This window comes from Pteropus medius, unplaced genomic scaffold, assembly GCF_902729225.1.
Source record: "Pteropus medius unplaced genomic scaffold, Ma_sr-lr_union100, whole genome shotgun sequence".
In the NCBI taxonomy this organism is placed as follows: domain Eukaryota; kingdom Metazoa; phylum Chordata; class Mammalia; order Chiroptera; family Pteropodidae; genus Pteropus; species Pteropus medius.
In genome coordinates, this window is record NW_024342467.1 from 19,497,731 (window position 1) to 19,521,009 (window position 23,279).

General features: G+C 36.8%; 1 protein-coding gene and 1 pseudogene across 1 annotated transcript in view; one reads left to right on the plus strand and one right to left on the minus strand.

Moving 5' to 3' along the window:
* Nucleotides 1–23,279, minus strand: part of TBX20 (T-box transcription factor 20) — a 44,736-nt gene that overhangs the window by 12,399 nt on the left and 9,058 nt on the right. The window contains exons 5-6 of the mRNA XM_039862737.1: nt 19,594–19,752; nt 13,031–13,107 (exon numbers count right to left, since the gene is read on the minus strand). Coding sequence (XP_039718671.1) covers nt 13,031–13,107; nt 19,594–19,752 — 236 coding nt within the window. The remainder of the gene's footprint in view (nt 1–13,030; nt 13,108–19,593; nt 19,753–23,279) is intronic.
* Nucleotides 3,960–4,078, plus strand: LOC120602644 (uncharacterized; annotated as a pseudogene).

Here is a 23,279-nt window from a genome sequence, read left to right on the forward strand (position 1 = left end):
AGAGATGAACTAAGTACACAAAAGTGCAGAAAATCTCATTCTGGAACAAACGTTATGAAAAAAAAAACTGACTAACATGTCCAAAATTCAGAGGTAGAGGAGGATTTTTAAAGAAATGCTTCTCCTATAGGACATCTGGAGAAAGTACTGAGCGTGACATCTGTTCTGCTCTCCTGCTGAGTCCACGAAACGGTGCAAGTGCCAGCTGTCTGGATGGGACCCACGATGGAGAAGGGAAATCCACATAATCCTCATTTCGTTTCACCCATGAATTCCCTCCTCTCTGACTCTAAAGTTGCCAGCAGAGCTTTTCACAGTTTAAAAATGATTCCATTGGGAAGCTAACTAGAATTTACTGTAGGGGAAATCTTGAATTGTACCACGTGGGTTGTACCAAGTGGACTGTACTGCTCATTAAAAAGAAGCATGTGGGAGAAGAGGAGCAGACGAATAATGTTTCAGAGAACTGATGCCACCTCCTTTCTGCCTCTTACATCATCTGTGAGTGAAAGAAACAGGGAAGCAACAAGTCCAGATAAACATCCTCTGGGAACTGGGGTTCCCCCTCTACCCTTTGATCAGGGCCAATAAGAACAAAAGAAATAGAAGGAAATCTTTTGGTCCTTCCAGGAAAAAGACTAAGTCACTTACACGAGAAGGAATATTAATTGTCATCAGAGTTTGACAGCCACACTTTATTCCAGAAGACAATGAAGTAACAATATAGTTAAAATATGGCAGGAAAGAAAATATGAGGCAAGAACTGTATACCAAGTCAAACTGACTTTTGCAAATAAAGGCCACAAAAAAATTGTCATGTTCATGCAAAATACAAGAAACATTGGTCCCACAAGGCTTTCTTGAGGAATCTAGTAGGGAATGAGCTTCAGACACCCAAAAGAGACATTCATATAAGGCAATGTTAGTAGGCATTAAATATGCATTTTACTTGTAGAACTACGACTAAACCATGGTTCTAAGAAAGAATAGAGTATAGAATGATTATATACTCCGACGAGGTAGATGAAGTACAAATATGAAAAATTAGGGTAGGAGGGAGAGAGAAGATGGTGAGTAAAACAAGGTTGTTGATTATACTTATTAAATGGGATTAAAGGGAAATGACTTCAAGTCAGATGCTGAACAAGAGGGAAAGGAGGGGAAGGAAAAAGAAGTCCCTCGTTAATTTCAATATTGCTCATAGTGGGGGACCTACAGAAAATCAGAAATGGGGGGAATAGGCGTTTTTAGAAGGTATTAGGGTAAAAAACATTTCGACAAGAGTAAGAACCTTGCTAGCTTACCAAATAGTAGCCAAAAAAAAAAAGGTTGCTAATAAAATAAACCAGATAGTATATCTATGAAAATACAACAAAATACTATGACACAACTGAACCCAAACATATTTATATATGTATTATATACTCACATAGCACATATGTATAATATTAATGTATACTGTTATGTGAATAAAAGGTGAACCGTGTGTAGAGTATGTTAAAATTGACCTAAGAAAATGGCAAAGAAGAATATATAACATGTATCTTCTTATATTAGAAAACCCAATGGAATAATAAACAATACTTTTTTTAAATAGTTATCTATAGAAGAGGGAAGAATTAGGGTGCGAGGGATAGAATCTTTGATAAAGCCATGTTCTGTAGGTTTGTCTTAAAACCAAATAAATCATTTATTAAATAATCATATAAGAAAACCCAATGGAATAATAAACAATACTTTTTTTAAATAGTTATCTATAGAAGAGGGAAGAATTAGGGTGCGAGGGATAGAATCTTTGATAAAGCCATGTTCTGTAGGTTTGTCTTAAAACCAAATAAATCATTTATTAAATAATCATATAAGAAATTTGTATTATTTTGAAATTCCAGAATATAGAAAATACAATGAAACAAATGAACCTAAGTGTGTATCACTGGGTTAGTTCATAACTACACAGAAGAATGATTCCAAGTGACTTTAAAACACTCTAGCAGTAAAATAAGGGGGAAAAAAAACTAAAATACTCTTGTAGAGTGTCTAGTAGAAGCCACATCGAAGACAAGGAGAACCACAAAAAGATTTCAAACTATTTTTAGTTGCCACATTTTTGGAGGTTTTTTGGTAAGCATATTCTGAGATTATTCTGTGCATCTCTATACTGTGAGATATGGCAAATGAATAATGATGGAATATCCTGTCATTTCAAGCGTTATTGAGAATCAGACTCTCAGCATGAGAGGACAGAGATACAGGTTTAAGGTCAAACGAGTTAAGTAAAAATCTTATCATCCTTGATTTAAATGGAAAGTAATAGTATGGAATCTTGTTGGATTTAATCTTGAAGTGCACTGTGCGTGTGCACACACTCTTCAAACAGAGCAGAGACCATCACTAGAGAGGGGGATTCTGGGAGGTGGAGGCTCACACTACTTAAAATTTGAGTAATCACTTCTTACACATTTCATATGTTATTTGCCATTTTAAAACGCAAATCTGGGAAATATTGGAAAAAGTATTTTCTAATTCCTTAGCAATAAACTGGACGCTGTTTTAGGAGTCTTCCTCAAATGTCTTTTATACTGCTCCCTAAAGGCCTTACAAGTTTAGTACTCTGAAAGAAAAAAAATTCACCTATTTTTCAATTATTCGTAATAGTTGAGGCATGAGATTAGAGATGGACAAAAATAACACAGATAATTAAAATCTAAAGGGGATCTTTAACAAGTATGCATCTCCAAGTTGTTACTTTTGTTGTCCTACTCTGTCACCTGTCTCCTGGCTGGAACTACAGGTGTTAAAATGACCCTCAGAGCATGTCCCAACTACCACTGTAAAGACAGGAAGGATAGGTATTGGCAGAGATCAGTTCTCACCAGCTTTTTCAACTAGCATCACCATGTGGGCCTCAAAATGCAACTTTGAGTTTCTTCATCTTAACCCAGAAACAGGAAAAATCATCCTAAAGAGGTAAAATTTCTGGGTAGTTTTCCTTGCTGCCAGCATTTCCACAGCCCCTTAAAGCCCTAAGCCAGGGATCAGCAAAGTTTTTCTGTAAAAACCAGCTAGTAAATGTTTTAAGCTTTGCAGGCCTTACGGTCTCTGTCAGATATACTCAGCTCTGTCATTGTAACATGAAGACCACTTATGATATGTAAATCGAAAAACATGACTGTGCTCTAATAAAACTTTATTTGTAGACAATAAAATTTAATTTCATATTTTTGCATGCCATAAAATATTTTTATAAATTTTTAACCCTTTAAAAATGTAAAGACATGCTTAGCTTGTGGGCTGTATCGAACAGGTGGCAGATAGTAATTTGCCAACCCCTAATCTAAGCCATTTACCTGCTTAGAGATGGGCTGCACTGACCCCACACTGCTCCTAAAACCTTATTGCCTCAGAAACTTGACAAGCCAGCTTAGAGCTGTGTCAGAATCAAACACTACTTTTTTCTTAGCAATATAATCATTACGAAAGACCTAGAAATTATCCATAAACTGTGAACCTCTTTAGAAAATCTGCCAAAACACTTGCTGCTCTGTGGCTTGATATAAATAAAACTTCTATAAATTCCCAGAATGTTAGATTTGCACCTTTCTTTCTTAAAGTTTCCTTCCTCATGTAAACTAATAGAGTATTTTTGAGCTCTGAGCAAAACAGGCTTGATTCACCCTGGGCGTGTATCCAAATTTCATTTGTTTGAAAGTTTTATTCGATGCCAGGCATTTTAAACATATTTTATAGAGACTCGGTATGAATCCTGAACCAGTAAGATGAGATAAGCCTGTGTATTTAATTCTCTGCCTCACTGATACGACTGAGAAAACAAGGAGAACTCAAGAAATTACAGAGTCTGCCAACTACTTCTTGGGAGATTTTAGCCACAAATAGGAAAGGAGTGACGGAAGCATCAGCCAGCATGCCACTCATCAGTGTACCAAGAGGAAAGCTACCGGGGCTACGGCCGTGCCACCCTGAACGAGCCGGATCCCGTCTGATCTTGGAAGCTAAGCAGGGTCGGGCTTGATTAGAACTTGGATGGGAGACCACCTAGGAAGGCTGGGTGCTGCAGGCATACAAAGAAAAAAAAAAGCTACCTAGGGAGGGAACAGATGAAAAGGCCTCTGTCAGAGCTTCACTTAAACCCACCTAGAAGCCACAGAGGTCAATGACAAAGGCAGATCTTGGAGCAGTTGACAGGCAGCAGATGCATACACTGCTAGAGACTAGGAGGAAAGAAGCCCACAGCAGTGCCCTCCACTAGCACAGGGCATTTCTGGTACACTGGAGGGTATGAGGCCATGACCCTGACTGGCTCTGGGGGAAGGCTGTGAAGCTGCTTTGCTGGGTATGGGGAAGAAGCAACTAATTTCCAGCTGCTGAGCAGTCAGAGAAGGTAGCTTAGTGCAAAGTGAAAAACTCCCTTCTCCAGGCCATCTCCATCCACATGTGACAATTCCCTAACCCAAACAGAATAATGATCCTTCCGCATTGGCAAAATCACAATAAATTTAAACGATTACCCCTTCTTTGGTCTGCACCTGAGAGATTTAACAAAAATCCACACACTTTTACTAACAATTGACCTTAGCTCCTAACATTATATAAACAGACATCCCATTCCATAGACGAGCTAGAAAAAAATAATGGGACATTATAAAACATTCAGTAATTCGCAAGAAGAAAACAAATTTTAAAAAGCTGAACAAATGGTCTCTTTTGAAACAGAATTCTTCCAAGAAACAGGAAGAAATATTTTAAGTCTCTAATTTACATTTTCAATTTTTCAGTGAGACTTAAGAAGACCCTGTGTTGTCGACACAGGCACTAGGAAGCATGAAATGGAAATGACCTGGAAATGCAAATGTGTAGTCGGAAATGACAAAATAATAATGACCACATTTTGAAAGAACTCAGTAAAGGCATTAAACAGAATACCAAATGCTTCAGAAAACAAAATAAAAAATTAGAAGACATATTAGAAATTCTCCCCATATCAGTAAAAAGTTAAAGAGATGAAAATTATTAAACAATAAATGAGAGAAATAGGGAATAGATTTAGGAGATATAATATATGCACAACAGGAGTTTTAGAAGGTCTGAATAGAATGGACCACTTAGAAGCAAAATGAAGGAGGAGGAGGAGGAGAATAAGAACAAGAATACTTCCTGAGCCAATAAGGACTTTTCAATTCGAAGGGTTTGATTATATTGTAAATACTAATGAAAAGAATCTACAACTAAATAAATACAGGTATAACTTCTGAATTCCAAAAAACACTTTCTGAAAGCATTTTATCCAGTCGCAGAGAGAGAGAAAACAAAGTAAGTTTCCAACAAAGGAAAGATGTCAGCTTTCATTCCACGATATTTAAAAGCTAGATGACAAAGAAAGGTTGAAAGAGTCTAAGGAAAAAGATTGTGACCTAGTCAGGTTCATACATAACGGCAACAAATTCTCCCAAATATGCGAGAACTCATAAAGATGACCCGCTTACCTTCCTCAACCAATTACTCAACATTGATCAACAATTGGGAATCATATAATTCCCAGAATACAATTCCAAAAGTTGGGGAGTATACAGAAGAAATGAGTGGTAAACAATAAAATGAGTCTCACCAGAATTAAATTTAAATAATTATTGTGCTCGATGTAGTGTGATCCTTATGTTAACATTAAGAAAAAGATAAAGATACATTAATAAAAATCTGGATTTAAACTCCCAAATTATTTAAACCAAAACTATGCGTTGGAGGAGGATTAGTACAAGGAACAAACTAAATATCTCCTATTTTACAAAAGGAAATGTATAGTTTTATTCCTGACAGTAACAGAAATATCAATTTTATAATTATGTCTTTTAAAAGAAGTTAAAGACATAATTATTAAAAAGAAATAATGAACATTACTGAAAGGACTTTGGTGAGAGGTTCAGCTGTTACAATCATGTGAATTTGAATAAAATATTAATTTCTCTAAGCTTCAGCTATGTCATCTACAAAATAGGGTTGATAATGTTTCTTTATTATAGGATTATTTTGAAGAGTAACTGAAATAAAGTATGTAAAGTATATAACACACTGCATGACACATGGTAACTGTGGAATGTTAGCCATAATAAAAGAAGGGGAACATTTTGATAAATATAACAAAATACAGGAAGAGAAAATAAAAGGTAAAACCAATAGCTGAATTAAACAGAAAACAGAAACAGTTAAAAAGAAACAATACCAAACATATCAGTTATCACGACACTTGGAAATCGATAAAATTTTTCTATTAAAACACAAAGACAAATTTTTTAAAAAATATGGATACTTTTTAAAAGACACATCATTATCCACTCTATAAATATTTGAGTGCTTCCTATGTACCAGGCACTAGTTTAGGTTCTGGGCATATAGTAGGAAACAAGACAAAACCTTAGACCATTCCGATATTGGGGGCAGCACATTCCAGGCAGAGGGTAAGTACGTATAAAGGCCCTAAGGCCTAGATAGGCCTGGGCATGTTCAAAGAAAAGTGAGCAAGAGAAAGGTAAATGAGTTCAGAAAGGTAAAGGGGGTTGGGGTCAGATTCTGTAGGACCTTGCAGGCCTTGTCTGGACTTTGGATTTTATTGTAAATAAGAAGGTGACTCATTAGAGAGTTCTGAGCAAAACTGATGTTGTCCAACTTCCTTTCTTTAGCAAGATCATTCTGATTAGTGTACTGAAAATGGACTTAAGAACAGCAAGAGTGGAGGTAGAAGGACCAATTAGAAAATTAATGTCATAATCTAGGAAAGAGACGATAGTATCCTAGATCGGGGGGTAGCAGTGGAGATGGTAAGACGATGGTAAGTCTCCTCTGGATATAGTTTGAAAGATTAGCTAACTGTTTGGATGTGGGCAGCAAGAGAAAAAGAGGGGCCAAGGCTGCCTCCAGTCTTTTGGTCAAAGCAATGGGAAGGATGCCATGGTCAGCAGCTGAGATGGGAACATTCAGGGAAGAGGTGTAGAAGAATGTGATTGGGTTTTAGACGTGTAAAATGTGGACCGCCCTTAGGGAAAAAGTAAAAGAAATAGCCAGTCAGAACTTTGACTCTAAAGGGGCCAGAACCAGAGATGCAAACGTGATAGAAGTCAGCATATAAGGGTATTTAAAGGCATGAAACTGGGTATCAGATCACCCAGGGAGGAGGGGCAGACTGAGAAGTAGTCTAAAGACCAAGGCCTGGGACACGTCACTGTTTATAGATGGAGGACAAGAGGAAGAACTAACAAGGGGGATGGAGAAAGAATGGCCAATGAAATAGAATGAAAACCGGAACAGTGAGGGGTCTTGGAAGCCAAGATGAAAAGGGAGGAAATGAAAAACCATGTTGAACTCAGTGGATAAGTCAAGTAAAATGAAGACTAAAAATTGACCACTGGATTTAGCAATGGATGACCACTGCTGATCTGGACAAGGGCGGACTCGTGGAGTAGCCAGGGTGAAAGTTTAAACAGAAAGGTAAAACCAATAGCTGAATTAAACAGAAAACAGAAACAGTTAAAAAGAAACAATACCAAACATATCAGTTATCACAACACTTGGAAATCGATAAAATTTTTCTATTAGAACACAAACACAGTTGAAGAAACAAAGAGAACGTGCACACTTTTTAAGGAGCTTTACTATAAAAAGGAGCAAAAGCTGGGAGAGATGGTAACTCAAGAGACAAATGAGATCAAGGGAAGATTGTTTTTTTCCTTAATGAAAGAAATATCGGGATATTTGATGATGCAAGAGAGAAGGATGTATATTGCTATAATGACAAAAATTTTAAAAAATTAAAAGACAAATAAAAGAAAGCAAAAAATTAAAAAGTGTAGCAATATAAAATTAGACAAATTAGAATTAAGATGAAGAGCATTAAGTGACATAGAAGTTAATATATATTTGATAAACTCTGGAACAAACTTTAAAAAGTAATTAAAGAAGTATTCCCCAAAAGAATACAGCACCCAAATGAATTTATAGGCAAGACTGTAAAATCTTCAGGTAAAGAATGACTTCTTTACTATTTAAACTGACCCTGACAATAAAAATGAGGAAAATGTTTCATTTCATCTGAACAAACTAACAGAAACCTGATGCCAAAAACTGACAGAGAAGGAAAAAAGAAACAATATCAAATCTTTATTATGAAGATTGATACAATAAGTCTTAAGTAAAATGAGTAAATTAAATCTAGCAATATATTACAAGAAAAATAGATACAATCTGGACAGGATTTATTCCAGGAATACAAGGATGGTTCAACATAGACAATATGACTAACTAATCATATTGTTATTTAAAAGTAGAAAAGTAATTAAAATTGTCTCATTAGATATTAAAAGAGCACTTAATATAAACTCAAGTAGCATTCAGGGTAACAAAAAATGATTAGTTTAGGCATAGAAGGGTATTACCTCAAATTATAAAGAATATCCATCTGAAACCAACAGCTAATGAAAACCAAATATTATGATAAAATATAGAGGCATGACTAAGTCAAGAACAAAAGAAAATGCTATCATCATTACTTTTCAATAGTGTCCTGGAAATTTTAGTCGATGAAATAAAACAAGAAAAAGACATTTTTAAAAGCATAACTATCAGAAAGAAAAAGATAAAATTATCATTTTTGCAAATGATATAGCTATGTAACTGGAAAATTCAAGAGATTAAGAGGAAAAATTATTAAAAGTAATGTTTTAAGTTCAGTAAAAGAGCAGGATGCCAGACATATAGGAATCAATAGCTTTTTACAGACTAAACTAGGTGGAGTTCTAATTTGAAATTCTATTTTCAAAAGCAGGTCCTCTCTCCCCAACGAACCCTGCCCCCCAGTGCTATCCAACAGAAAGGATCGTGTGAGCCACGTATAATTTTAAATAGTCCAGTTGCCACATTTTTTGAAAAAGGTGAAATTAATTTTAACATATTTTATTTAACCTAGTATATATCCAAAATATTATTTCAACATGTAATCAATATTTTTAAACTATTATTGAGATATTTCATTTATTTTCATTCCTTTTTGTACTAGCCTTCAAAATCAATGTGTGTGTGTGTGTGTGTGTGTGTGTGTGTGTGCTGTGTGTACATCTCAATATGGAATAGCCACATTTCAAGTCCTCACTAGCCATTTATGGCCAGTGGTCATTAATTTGGACAGTGCAGCTCTAGTATAGACATGTCACAGTATATTTTTATAAGTGACTCCATAGCTCATGCTACGTGCCTAAGAAAATATGTACAGAACTTACAAGCTTGAAAGTACCAAAACTTCTAGAGAACATAGGAAGAGATTTCAGTAAAAGGACAAATATATGGCATATATCTAGAAGGAAGTCTCACTACTGTAAAGATACCAATTTTCTACACCAAATTATTTTATTAATTCAATACAAGACCAATCAAACTTCTAATGACATTCTTTTTGGAAAGACTTGACAAAATGATTTCAAAGACTAAAAGTGTAAATGTCAAAAGATTTTGAAAATGACAAGTAAAAAGGTTTGGAGTTTGGTATATCAGATCTTTAAATATCATCAAATATTTATATGTTTTATCCATTTACAAAAAGTACAATAGTACCATACTGGCAGATCAATAAAGAAACTGAAAAAATTATTATAGGCAATAATTTAGCATGTGATAATGGGGAATTATAAATACGTAGAAAAGGAATATGTTAGTAAATACACGGTATTGGGGTCACTTATAAAAATACACAGTGACACGTCTATACCGATGATTTAAAATAGTATGTGTGAACAACTTTAAAGGAAGTAAATGTTTGTACATGCACAAAAAGAACCTGGGAGAATATGTAAGTTCTTGCCAGTGGTTATCTCTGAGTGAATGGGACTTTGTTACTTTTTTTATACTCTTTTTATTATTTGTCAGTATTTTTCTGCAATGAGCATGAAAGTCTATTTGTTTAAAAAAAAAAACTGCCTAAGGAAACTTAATTTTGAAAATAACATTAAAAATCCTCCTTGTTGTGTTTCCTTTCTCATGAGTGACACAGTGCCTTCCCTTGCTATACAAAATGCCCTCCTTCTCCCTCCAAAAAAAAAAAAACAGAAAAGGCCAACTGACAAGACTGTAGGTTATTTATCATATGGGACCAGCAGATAATTCTTTCCCTGAACTAAAGAACTATAAATTAGATTATATTAAGAAATCCCTTTGGGTTTTGGTTTGCTGCTTAGCTATCCATTGTAGGTATATGTGCAAAGCGTCTAACGCAAATGCTTCCTATTTTGGCTAATGAGATGGATTTCCTTTTACAAACAAGGGAGATGCTGTCCGAGGCTACCCACGAAGTATGCGAGAAATTCAAATATGCGAACAGAGCCTAGTAAAACCAGAGCGAGAAAACAACAATGCCCCTTGGAGTATCCCAAAAGCTTGTGCAAGTGTACTTCTACTGGGTTAATACTATGAGTTTGGAGGTATAAGGCAAACAGACCCCAATCCTGAAGGCATTTTTGTTTGGGTGTCCCACAGAGTAGTTGTAAATCTGGAACAGGAAACTTGAAATCATTGAGGTCACATATTTATAACATCAAATTCAATTAGGTTAGAAAAGTACAATTTCTGTCATCATGTCATAAAAAGATGTGTTTTTCTCTCAGATCTCTTATAAAGAAAAGTCCCCTATATTATTACAGATAGGGCTGTTTTCAATCAGTTACAAGGAGCAATTCAATTACTAGATGGTTTAGTGCAGTAACTGACTCCAGACTAATTTAATTTCTTTAGGTCTCTAAAGATCAATTGATCTGATTTGTCCCATCCCCAAAGGCTGTTTAGGAAAAATTCAGACTTAAATACCTGGAAATGAAATCCAAAACCTTGGCCAATTTCACACTACTTAGGTCATCTTGCAAACTTTCAGCTAGTCGCATAAGATGCTCTCTTGGCCCTCAGACCATTGAAAGCTACTTAGCTCTGTGTACATGTGAGGGCCCTCCCCGCATCAGGATGCTTATTCGATAAGTGGAAAATGTGCTGCATGCATTATCAAATCTGTCGTTCTAAAGGGCAGTTGGTCTGGGCACTCGTGTCGCATGAGCACATGTGTAACTAAAGGGCTATTTTTACTTTAAGAGTAGTTTATTAAGACTGTTAGGAGAAGGCAAAAAAGATGCTCATCCAATAAGATGAGGAACTTACAATTATTTTAGATTAATAAACCACTTTCATAAATGTCATCTTCCTCGGTTCTCATAACAAGCCTTTAAAGTGAGTAAGGTTATTTTCTTCATTTTCTAGATGAGGAAACAGATTCGGAGGTTAGGTGACTTCTCCAGGATCACTCGGCCAGTGAAAGGCAGAGCTGGGACTCTAACCCATGTCTTTGTCTCTGAATTAAACATGTTCACCTCCTATCTGAGACAGAAGGTATGAGGTACACTATAAAAGCACATCACTGCTGCCACTCTGAGCCACTGTCTCCATTCCTGCTTGACACCTGACTAAAACTGAAAAAGTTCACTGATTATAATCCCACCTGCATCAACCCAGTCCGAATCAGTGCCTCTGGCTCTCTAGAATAGATGAAAAGGGTCATGTCTAAATAAAAGCAGCCTTTGTAAATGGACTCATTTGTTACCCACACTGCTGATACCACGTTCTCACTGATTCGGGTCTCAAGGCCCGCTATGACCCATTTGCCCGTTTCTTCACCTTTTCTGTTTTTACAATGCATCTTCAACCATAAGCTCAAGCTTCTTCCCTTGATCTCAATACTTGTCAAGCTCTCCAACTAATTAATCTTTCTTTTCTACTCAAGTCCCACAGTTTCTGCCCAACTTTCAGCCTCTCCTGCTGGCTTGTCGGTCTCCCCACCAAGCCTCCATATCTGCTCCCCAAAACTAAAACCACCTTATATGCTCTGCCATTTGGGAAGGCTTAGGAAAAGATCAGATGGATGTCGATAACACATGTAATTTGTCCCTTAGTTTGAGTTGCTAGGGCAGGTTGGGGAGAAGCACCTTGTTCAGAAAATGTGACCCATGTGGTAAGTAACAAAGAGTGTGGCACACTGTAGCATTTGGCGGGGACATCACACGGAGATCTGGAGATAAGCTGGAGGGCTGATGCTAGGGTACCCACCTGTCATAAAGACTTCAGGCCGCATAAACGAGTAAGCGCAAGAGATGAAAAGAGTCTGAGCATCTTATGTCTAATAAAATGATAACATTGAATCGTGTAATGGAAATTTGCTAAGAGAGTACAACTTAAATGTTCTTACTCGTAAAAAGAATAAGTACAGAAAGTTACATAGTATGTGTAAGAGACACAAATGATCAGGTTGAAAAGTCTTCTCTTTGAAAACGCATTTTTTTTTTCTTTACTTTCTCACCGGGTAAACTGTGAATCTCAATATAGTCATTACTCATCTCACGTGCAGTCTCACACTGTGTGAACCATTTTAAGTTAAAAGTGGGGTAAGTTGTAGGCACATGATTGTCATCTGTCTTCCTAAAGGTCCTGAGGTCTGATACCTCTCCTATTAAATACAAGCAGTCCAAACTGTAAGTAAAATATGTACCTTGAATTAAATTACATGTCCTTGTTTCAACATTCTCAGCTACCATTCCATTCCTTGCATTAGCAAATGTGTCCACTTCGTAAGGAAAGGCCATCCAGATTCCACTTCTCTGCAGATGGCCACTCGAGATCTGGAGCTTAACATCACCAAGAGGACTGAGTCTTTGATAACAAAGAAAACCTATTTTTTTCCAGTTGAATAGGTGTCCTGACCAAAGAAATCACTTCACTCAGAAACTGAGCATAGACTAGATCCAGCTGTAGCAGCTGCCAAAACTTAAGCACTTACATATCTACAGCGTTTATAACTGGAAGGAAGGGGAGTCGAGAGAACTGGAGACTATGGACAGCAAGGTTATGGTTCTCTGGTGTTGAAAGGAGTGTGTTCTTACACACTCGCTCTTCTCTTTATCTTATCTGAACAAAAAAGTAAACAGAAAATTCTCATTACCTCTCAATGTCAGTGAGCCTGGAGGAATCCCGGAACCCTTTGGCAAAAGGGTTGCTATCTATTTTCAGCTTGGTTATCTGGAAAGGGAAAAATGGGTGATGAAACAATATCATTTCTGAGGTCAAAGAAATAAAATCAGAAAGAGAGAGTTTGTTCATGTTCCCTTTAGGGCATCACCTGAGAATATCTAGTCTCCTAGTATCACAAGAAAGGCTGAAATTGCTAGAGAAGTCCACAGAAGGGATGGATTTGGTGGGATGGTCAGGAAAGGCCTCAGAGAGGAGGGGTTTGAGGACCTAGAGAACAGGCCGGGGGTCAATGAGCAGACGCAATTAGTGCTGGGGGCCTTTCCTGAGCAGTGTGGCTGCAGTGTGAAGTATTCAAGAGAGTAGCGAAAGGCTAGGGCTCCGCTGGGGAGTGGAGGGGTGTCGAGAAGGCCAGCATTGGTGGGTAACGGGGAATACAAACAAGAACGCTGCCTGATGCTGACTCGGCAACATCATTTGTTAATACCATGGGCATGTGTGCATATACATATACATATACATACACATACACATATACATACACATATATATGTGTGTGTGTATGTGTGTGTGTATGTGTATGTGTATGTATGTGTGTATATATATATATATATATATATAGAGAGAGAGAGAGAGAGAGAGAGAGAATGGCTAATAATAGCTTCATGTTCGACATTAGACTGAGACATATGTGTTTGTGTCATGTTCCCCTTTCTACCTGTTCCATCTTTCATCTACATAGAATCAAATTAGTTAGTCTTTTACTATCCCCTCATACAATGTTATTTATAGACGTATATGGAAAAAAATTTTTCCTAAGAAGAATCGTGGTCTGAAGTATTAAGAGTCTATGCTGTGCTAGTCATAATCCCACAGTATTACTATTAATGTAGAAAGAGCCATTAATTCATATGCACTGCGCCTCAAAGAAAAATGCATTAGGTTACGAAACAAAAATAAGGAAGGAAGGAAGGAAGGAAGGAAGGAAGGAAGGAAGGAGGAAGGAAGGAAGGAAGAGGAAGGAAGGAAGGAAGGAAGGAAGGAGGAGAGGAAGAGGAAAGGGAAGGAAGGAAAGAAAGACGACTTGTAAAATTTCTGAGTGTTAGAGCTGAAAGGTACCTAGGGAGACGAAGACATGATTAGTAAGTATCTGAAAGAGAACCACAGACACCTTTCAGATTTCTTTGGAATTTTCTTTCATTATAAGAATTTTCCACTTCCAATATCTTTTAAGTCCCTCTTTCATAAGCCCCAGGGCTGTCGATGGTAACTTTCTTTTCTTTACATTTTTGATACACAATTTCAAACTACAGGAAAGTTTAGAGACTAAGACAAGGTGTTTTCATAGACCTAGACACCAATTAGAAAGGCGCTCAAGACAATAATTAGGTATTTACTTTCCCTGGATCGTTTTATCTAATTCCATGGAAAATAACTGCTTTTGGAAGTTAGAGGGGAAAAGCCAACTGCCTCTCCATTTACTAAAATCGTGTGGAGGCCCTGGATTAACACCACAATCTGAGTCAGTTCAATGGAGTGCTGAGTAACAGCCCAGGGATCTAAGCTCAAATGTCCGAATGAACCTCCTGTGCTCTTTGTGATCCTACCAGACTTTGAGTCCATTGGAATGTCAACAATTAGCACCCAGAAACGTTGGCTGAGCTTGGTTTCAAGAGCAAACAGTCACTTGTATGGTTTCACCTTCTTACCAGTTACAGACGAGGTGAACCTCTTCTTGAGTATACATCAAAAGCATTTTATTTTGTTTTCTATCTTAAGATAAAATAATTTTTAAATAGAAACATTTTAACATTCTTGGTAATCACGCATTTTCAAAAGTAGGCATAGATTTTATTCCATGGATATTTAAACAAAAACCAGTAGTTATAAAGAAAGACATTCATCTCTGCAGATGGAGTTTTACATTTCTTTTTGAACTTTGGGACAGCTGAAGAGGTACGCATTTGGGAGCTGATGAGAGAAGAGACCTGAGTTCCAGACAGTGATTTCGGCTAGACATCATTTCATCTGTTCCCGCATACAAAATTCCTGCAGCTCGTAACACTGTTGGACAGTGTCAAAGGTAATACTAAAAGAAGAATCCAAAAATGGCTAATCACCAAACATAATAGATAGAGAATGTTGTACAAGCCAAACCACAGGTATGGCTCATAGTTCAAAAACAAATTTTAAAAGCAGCAACGTTTTTCATTTTGCGAGGAAAAAGCATTAAGTAAGGATAGCAGTGTGTGCTTAAGAAATCCTTTAGTATGTATCTACGTACATGTAAACTACAGACTAATTCAGGTCTAGATATACTCATTTTTTCATGTGTTATCTTAATAATGTAGAACAGAATGCATGTCCTAACACTGCCAGTCACAACAAAGAGAAGGGGACCTTTCCAGTGGTTATCATTCCATGTAACATCACGAGACTCTGAATATAGCTGGGAGTTCCTAGCCACAAGGTGAAATTGGCCCTCAGAGACCATTTCTCCAATTATCAGGAAAAGATCTGTCCAAAGGCATTTAAAAATGAAACCTGACCTACACTTCAACTCTACAGCAGTGGTCTGCCTGCTCAAAAACAACGTATGACCTTTAAATCTTAAATTATAAAACAGTTTGTTGAAAGTGTAATGTATTTAGCTTTTATCTAATAATGTAGACAAATGCAATCATTTCCTCGCCAAAACCAGAGAAAAAAACAGTAAAAAGGCCCCATTTCCATTACTTATAAATTAAACTACCAGCCACAATTAATGAGAAGCTTTTTCACAAATTCTATTGGAAACTTTGATTTGACTTTTACTAGATATAAAAATAACAGTCCTATCTAAAGTTTAAGAGATGTGACGGTGATCCCGAATGCGAACTTGTAATTTTTTTCCTCTCTTCTCTGTACATAGAAAAATTCTAATATTATATTATACTTGGTACATACTTATTTCCTAAATATTTTATTACATGTTTGCTATAGGAAAGTCAGTGCACAAAGATGATATAATAATGAAAAAGCGGGTTGTGGGGAGACCTAGAAAGAATCAAAGATAACTTTCAAAACTTGTGTAAAGACTAATGAAAATACTAACTCTCAAATTGACTTATTCACCCCATATATGTTACTGAACATGAATTTTGATTAGTCATCTAAGGTTTATAAACCATGTCAAACATGGCGTATTAATATAACAAATCAAATGTTTGACTATTACTTGAATTTAAAATACATATGGCATTGTGCTAGGGAATCTGGTGTTAAGGATGGCTCTATAGAAATAAATTATTTTAATTGGGCAACATTTTTAAATTCAGTTTCCAAAACTTGACACTGAAATCTAGCATGGTGCCACCAGAAAGGAGGAATTAAGACCCAGGAGATGGTTCTGTCACTTAGCAGATTTGTGTTTTCAGGCAAATATATGAACTACTCTGAACCTCAGCTTCTTCATCTATGAAATGGGGCTCATGGGGCCTTCTGAAGGGTGTTAGCATCGGAATTAAGGGAGACATTGAGAAAAACTATAGAGAGATTTTTCTAAATTAAAAGTCATAAATCCAAACCATGAACTTCAGCTGGATCCTAGTTCAGAGGAGAAAAAATGGTTGTAAAAGACATTTGTTGGTCTATCCTGAAATTTTTAATATGAACTGAATGTTAGGTGATATTAAGGAATAATGTTTATTAATTTTCTTAGCTTCGATAAAGATATTATAGTTACAAAAATAATGTTCTTATTGTCAGTATATATTTGTAGACGTATTTACAGGCATGCAACTTAGTTTCAGATGATTACAGGAAGGGGGAAAGTATGGATACATAGAGAGATAGAGAAATAGGGTGGGGAAGGTACAAATATGTCAAAATATTAATTTTTGAATCTGGGTAGAGAGTATGGGTTCATTTTACCATTTGTTTAACTTTTAGATATCTAGATTTTTTTCTGAATAAAAAATCGAGAAAAAAGAAGAATTAAATGAGATAATGCCTTTAAAACAGATGGCTCCTATAAATGCAGCTGTTGCTAGCAGACATTTCGACCTTCGGTTTAGGACGATTGCTATCTCGTTACACTGGCTGTTGTGCACGCAGCAGGTAAGCGGCGAGCACTTGTTGAAAAGATAAAAAGATGAACAGGAAGAGTTGAAACTCTCTAAAAAGGATGCCTCAGAGTCCATCGGGGTCACAAGCTGAGAGGACACCAGGTACCTAAAGCTTAGGAGTTAAGGACACTGACTTTTGAACCTAACCACCTGGATTCAAATCTGTGATGGGAGAGGCAAAGTCATCTTGGATGAGCTATTTAACTCTGTGCCTCAATTTTCCCAGCTGTAAAATGTGACATAGAAATACTGTTGCTCCTATCACATATCATGGTGAAGATTAAATAAGACAATGCACTTTAAATGGTGCCTTGCATATCATAAGTACCCAAATATTAACTGTTATTATAATTACGTAGATAATCACCTCCTATTCCAAGGTACCATGATTTGAGAGGTCCCACCCCCATTTTTTCAGGATTGCTCCTTCACCTATTAAACCAAATCGAAGGTGTCATACTTAGAAATTTCCTTTAATTTTGTTCTGTCTGTAATTTTCACCAAAAAAAAAAATAATAATAATAATCTAATTTATCTATTCTTGCTTTGGATCTCTTTACAGAGGATTCTGATAAAAGCAATGAAGTTTCCCCACGTGACAAGTTTTTATTTCATTCTCTAACATCAACAGGGTTTCTTATATTAGTATATTATAGTATAAAGAGATACTATGTATTTATGTATTATAAAAAATATAGTAATTATAGTATAAATTTAATGTTTTATAATGTAAATGTTACAAATTCATTTCATGTAAAATGAATGTTTCGAAAATCTTTCCTGAATCCATGATATCTGAATTGCATGTGTCTTCAAATAAATTAAAAATGGGATAGTTTTTGTCAGTGTTCCAGATACTCGGAGAAATAGCATTAGTGTTTTACGCCTTTGTGGGCTTCAATCTGGACCCAAATTTTCAGCTTGGGCATTCTCTGAACGTTTCCCCTCTAGTGTTAATCTTAAGATAATTCCAAATGTATGATACTTTGCTTTTCTACTTTCAGATGATAATTATAATAGCATTTTTGCATTTATTTATCTCATTAAAAATATCTCACTAACATTTTACAATCCAAATGGTGACAGATCCTCTCTGGACAATCGAGACACTGTCCAATCATAACCACATGCCGTTTTGATAGCGTTTGGACAGTTTTCTAAAGTCAGTTTACTCACAGCATCTCATTTGATCCGCCCAGAAATTCTCTGACACGGCCTAGGCAATCCTTAGCCCCCATTTACGGGTAAGGAAAATGGCAGCCCCAGTGGTGGAGTGAAATCTACTCAAGTCACACAGAAATTACAGGTGCTGACACCTTGCAGACACACAGCCACTCCGGCCACTTGCCCTCATCCCTTCTCTGGGCTCCCATTTCTTTATTAGTGTGGGGCTACTTGGGCTTTCGGCTTCATCTTCTGGTTTTTCCTGAGAGACTCAACACCTTCTCTGCTCAGGATGACCATGCCACCCTGAGACGGGCAGCTCCTAACAATTATTCACTCAGAACCCAAAATACGACAGCAACACAAGAGGAGAGCAGTGCTCCTGAGTGCCCATAACTGATCAAATAAAAGCAAGAGGCAAAGACCCAGGGAGGGTGCAAACGACTGAATCCGTCAAGGAAACGACCATGTGCGTTCCTTTTACTGACGCAGAAGGAATTCTACTTCTGGTCTTTCCTGACTGTGGAAGAGTGACATATCCCCTCGCAGCTTCAGCGTCCTCACTGTGGAACCCTACTGTCATCCCCAGGGTTCAAGGTTGTGCTGGCCATGAAAAAAAAAAGGGGGGGAGGGTGGGGGGAAGGACCTAACAGCACCTAGTCCTTAGTAAGACTTCGACAGATGTTTGTCAAATTGGACTAAATCTTATGAAGAAATGCATAAATCAAAAACGTTATGTGAATGAAATACACACTGCTTACATACTAGATGTTAAAAATAATTCTACTATAATTATCAGACCCTAAATTACACCTGAATACACTTCACAAACTATCTACAGTATCAGTCCTCGGGGAAGTTGGCTAGATAGAATATGTGTGCTAATTTAGCAGAAAAACTGAACTTCTAAATTTTATGGAGCAGTGAGAGTATGGCTATGCACATTGTCAGGCTCTAACAGGAGGAGGAAAGGAAACGGGTAATTTTCTCGAGAAGAAAATTCGAGAAGCCAGAGAGGGGCAGGTTTGGGTGGGAGAGAGGGCAGTGAACAACCTGACCAGAGAACAGATTCTAGAAAAGACGATGTAATACAGACCCTCACAACCTTCCTAACTCAGCACGCAGAGGTCCCGGGCTGATATTCAATTGCTGTTGCCAAAGGAAACTTCTATTTTAAGTACTGGGGTAGCCCTTCTCGCCAAGAAAATGAAAGAACCTCCTAAATCTTTATCTTATTTAAGAAATACATTGTGAGCGGTGCACTTACCAGTTGATTCTGATAGGCAGTGACAGCCGTAAAAACTGTCTCTGGGAAGATGAACGTTCTGAATTCTTCAGACTTCAGATTAAGCAAAGAGGCCGTGTGGTCTTTCTTCTTAATGATGTGTACCCGTGGCTGGTACTTATGCATTGAGTTCAAAATTATCTACAACGAGGAGACAGGGAGTACTGAGTTTTAAGTATTTGTATGACTAAACAGGCCAAATTACAATGAAGCAAAGAGAGAACCATAAAATCTACAGTTTCAAATCGAGTTTCAAGATCAGGACCTACCCTGCCCATTCTCAAAGCAAATCACTTTCACAAGATAACTGCAGAGTCATCCTCATGAATCACGCTTTACCACAACTGCAAATAACACTGGCTGTTTCAAGTATCCTTTCTAAAATGATGAGGGGAAAGTCATCTGGAGAATACGTTTATTTTTAAATCAAGTCTTTGAATTATTTTTTGTTTGTTAGTTTGGTTAAACCAAAGGATGTATGTCTAAATTTTCTAATGTAGAAATTATATTTGCTAGGAGGATAGATTTTTATGTATGGAAGGGAAAATAAAACAGTTTAGAGAGGCAGTGTGGCATCAGACCTTGGTCGGAATACTGAATCTGGTACTGTCAAGCTCATCAGTCTTGGGGCACGTGATCTCACCTCCCCAATGGCATTCTCTCAAATGCAAAAAGAATATTAAACTCCTAGGGTTTTGGTGAGGATTAGATGATGTAACCTTTGTGAATCACGTAGCAAATAGGACATGCTCAGTAAACATAAAATTATTATTTTCATTTTATTTTATTTTTTCTGACAGCTTCATGGATTCTTCACTTCCAATTATAAACTAAACATGAATGAAAGTGATGGCCACCTTCTATTCCATAGCTAATAACGACAAACAAACCCCAGTTAACAAGGCAGTATTCTTCATGTATATTTTAAATAAAATGTAATAATTTGCCATTATGAAATCTGAGCAACAAATTGACTTTCAGATATAAAATGTTTTCCATATCCTCCCCACACCTCCCATCCAGACAGCTACCTAAATCTGTCATATGGCATTTATCCCAAGGGCCTGGCAGAGAGCTTGGCTCCTGGGGGAGATGTGTTATAAATACTGTGGCGGGACCAGGTTCAGTTGCAGACGGTGTTATCGCAACTAACGGCTTCCTTGTTTTCTTGACTAACATGGGTGCGGTGGAGGAGTGTTCCTGACAGTTGATTGACTTTTGCAGAGTCAAATACTAGTCACTGTGGGACAATCAATATAGAATCGATCTCTCTCTGTGCTGAGAGGTAAGCCATCTTGAAAATACAGGGCATTAACTGGTACTGAATTTTGTACATGCCATTGTCTTTATGATCCCAAACCCGAATAGGGATAACTGAAACAAATGAGAGCTTTCGATGAACTGAAATAAACTTTAAAAAGTCATCTCTTTGTATAGTTAGTATAAGTTCAGGATATCTATGCTTAGTCATAAAGCTGGAATAAACTCAAAAGACAAAAGCAAACATTTGCCTCCTAATACTGATATATATATATAGAAACTTGAGCATTCACTGTATGTTTTACTAAGAAGATAGAAATAAGGTCTCCTCTCCCCACCCCAAGGTCAATTTCCTTTGGGAAAGGGTGCCAGACAGACTCAGAGCCCAGACCAGTCTCAGAGCCCAGGGCTCCTTGACTCTCTCCTGAAGCCCTATGGCAGCCCCAGGGACACCAACAGAAATGTGGACTCTGCTTCATTTTACTTCAAAATTAATTCCTGGAAGTAAGCATTTTTCGCATTTTAAAACTAAAAATGCATCAGTGAGACAAGCTTCCTCAAGACTAATTTAAAGGATTTGGCCAAACAACGTAGGATCTAAAAATCTTTCCTTGTAATTTTCAGAACACACTATTTCTGGTGACAAAGGGTCATATTAAATAATAAAAATGTAAGTCTATGGCCATGCCACTCTGAACACGCCCGATCCCGTCTGATCTTGGAAGCTACACAGGGTCAGGAAGACCGGGGGTAAAAAAAAAAAATAACTAAATAAATAAATAATAAGTAAAAATTTAAAGCTAAAATGGATATTAATAACCATTTAAAACTAAACAATTTATCAAAATCTCATCTTGGCAAAATCAGACTAGAACCCTGAGCTCCCGACATACAGCTCGGTGCGATTCCCACTCATGAAGCCGGTGCTGAAAGAAAAACGTATCACATTCTAGGCAGCTGATCTCAGCATGAACTCTCAAGTCTTCCTGGAAAGACCCAGTTCTTCTAAAAGCTTCACAAATGGAAAATTCCAGAACCATTAAAAAATTTTATTTCTCCCTGCAAAGGTTTCAGTGGAGCCCAAGAAATTTTTCTTTCTAGATAATAGAGACTTTAATACGTATTGTAGCAGACATTGTTCTTTGTCTACCCAAGATCTGTCTCCTCCTTTTTTTTGATTATTTTCCCCAGCTTTCCTAAAGTATAATAGACAATTAGTTGCTCATTTTACATTGTACAATTCGATGAGTTTTTTTCAATTATAGATGGCACGCAATAATATATTAGTTTCAGTTGTACAGCCCAGTGATTAGAGTCCAAGGAATTTCAATATGAATGACATTAAGAATGATCATCGGCCTACAGAAAATGTCTCTCGGATACTTCATAGATTTTAACCCAAAAAACAATGTTGTCAATAGAAACATCTTTAGGAAAAAAAAGGGCAATTATGCCAACATCCTTAAAGATAAAGGTCAATTATCTTTTCTAACACACAAAATAACAGAAACCGGTTAATCTACTTCCAACATCTTGACAGTGCCACCAGTAGAGTCGTGAGTTAACCCGGTGACTTTGACTTGGTCATGATAAACAAGGTCTCCTGTGGGCAGATGGATGGCAGCAACAAATGAGAGCTTCAAACAGGAGCCTGAAGTGATTTATTTGTTTTCAGTTTCAATCCATCCATTTGAAACGATGTCTAGAACTCTCTAATTTATTATCTACTTATAATCATCTTTTTTGAAAAAAGTTTTGAAACTCTTCTTCTAAAGTGCATAGATCCCACAAAAACTAAAATCTTAAGTAAGGACAGCTTTTAAAAGGAGTATAAGTGAGAGAATAATTATATTAGAATATCTAAGCTAAGGAAAGCCACTATGAAAATACTAATGTGCTTTCTGGCAAAAAAGAAACAGTATTCTCCACATCGAAAAGAAGTATGCAAGTCTGCCTGAAGTGTTCTTAGTTTAAAATCTAAAATGGAATGTTTCTGTAAATCTTAAGAGCATAAAATAACATCACAAATAGTTCCTAAAAAAGCAGTTTTATCGTATATGCAAAAGCCTGTGTCAGCGGCTGTTTGTTCTATTAACTATTGAGAAGAGCTCAGAATTTCAGTTTCTCTCTTTTCCGCATTTGGATGAACTCCTTATGGACACAAAATCAAACTGTTCCGTTTTAATTGCAAGACTTCTCTGTACTTTAATATTCCTAAGACTCTCTACAAAGGGGATATATAATGAGTAAACAGCACTGTCCCAAATTTATCTGGATATAAAACCCCTGTGTGTTATTGCATCTCCCATGAATGTTTTCTATAGAAGACACTTAGGAAAATCATGCACAGGAGGTCTCTGCCCTAGTGCCTTATGTTCTGTCATCTGGTATACCAATGACGGAATTTA